This window comes from Cynara cardunculus, unplaced genomic scaffold (genome assembly GCF_001531365.2).
Source record: "Cynara cardunculus var. scolymus isolate 2C unplaced genomic scaffold, CcrdV1 Un_Scaffold_2644, whole genome shotgun sequence".
Taxonomy (NCBI): Eukaryota; Viridiplantae; Streptophyta; class Magnoliopsida; order Asterales; family Asteraceae; genus Cynara; species Cynara cardunculus.
In genome coordinates, this window is record NW_020201167.1 from 53333 (window position 1) to 54612 (window position 1280).

The 1280-nt window shown below is 39.8% G+C and overlaps 1 protein-coding gene across 1 annotated transcript in view; it reads left to right on the forward strand.

Annotated features, from left to right (window-relative positions):
- Positions 1 to 110: 110 nt before the first annotated feature.
- The window catches only part of LOC112503157, a 3737-nt gene continuing 2567 nt past the window's right edge, over positions 111 to 1280 (forward strand). The window contains exons 1-2 of the mRNA XM_025107225.1: positions 111 to 426; positions 520 to 1271. Of these exons, the coding sequence (XP_024962993.1) occupies positions 111 to 426; positions 520 to 1271 (1068 nt within the window). The remainder of the gene's footprint in view (positions 427 to 519; positions 1272 to 1280) is intronic.

Below are 1280 nucleotides of genomic sequence, written 5' to 3' on the forward strand. Positions count from 1 at the left end.
TTAGAGGAGATTACAATCAGTGGAGAGATAGATTTTTGAATTTCATTGAAAGATTGAAGGAAAGAGAAATGATTTTACAATCTCTACAGGAAGGCCCAGCTGAATTCTTTATGACTGTACCAGCTGATCCTGTTATGGGCATTCCTGCACARARGTTACCAAMGCGTAAAGATCAATATACTCCTGAGGACAAGGAAAGATCACATGCTGACGTGCTATGCAAATCATACATGATGCAAGCACTAACCAATGACATATACACAAGCATAGACAGCTACAAGTCATCTGGCCACAACATGTGGATACAAATAGAGAAAATGATGATGGGATCTAAGGTTGGAACTCAACTGAAGATCACGAACTGTATTTCTGCGTACGAAGAGTTCAAGGCTAGGGAAGGAGAAAGCCTTGATGATGTCTATAACCGTCTTGCTAGGCTGBTRAATGAGCTCACGAAGAACGGAATTTCTAAAACTAACATCGAGATAAATGTTAAGTTTCTTAACAATCTCCAACCAGAGTGGAAAACATTTGCCAACAATATCAAATTCAACAAACAGCAATCTGATATTGATGTACATGAAATTTACGAAACTCTGAAGCAGAATGAACAAGATGTTTTAGAAATCCGTAAATCTAAGAAGAAGGAAAAGGAAGTATCTGATCCTTTAGCTCTTGTAACAGAGAAGAAGGAGAAGAAGTATAGAGGCAGATCTGGGAAGAAGGTTGTTGAAGTTAGTTCGTCAAGAGAGTATGAGCAAGAAAACAGTAACAGCTCAGAATCTGACTCTGAAATCAAGCAAGCTATGACCTTGCTGACCAAAGCTTTCAAGAAGTACAGGTTTGCCAAACGGCCACACTCGAATAATCAACGATTCTCATCCGGATCAAAGTACGATTACAAGGACAAGTTCGGAGAGAAGAAGAAATACGAAGAGAAACGATTCGAGAAGAAGTACGAGCGAAAGCCAGAAGAAGGAAAGAAATATGGCAAAGCAGTAGCTGATGAACATACAAAATGCTTTAACTGTGGCAAATTAGGCCATTTTGCCATTGATTGTAAGAAGCCGGTAAACCGAGATTCCGACTATTACAAGAATAAATTCCTTCTCACTAAGGAAAGAGAAGCTGGCAAAGCTTTGATGGCCGAGGATGAACATTGGCTAAACCTTACTGATGAGGAAGAAGAGGCTGAGGCTGTTGCACACATGTGCTTGATGGCTAACACAGAAAGTGCTTTGACTGGAGAAGATGCACAGATGAATGAAGAGGTAATTCAT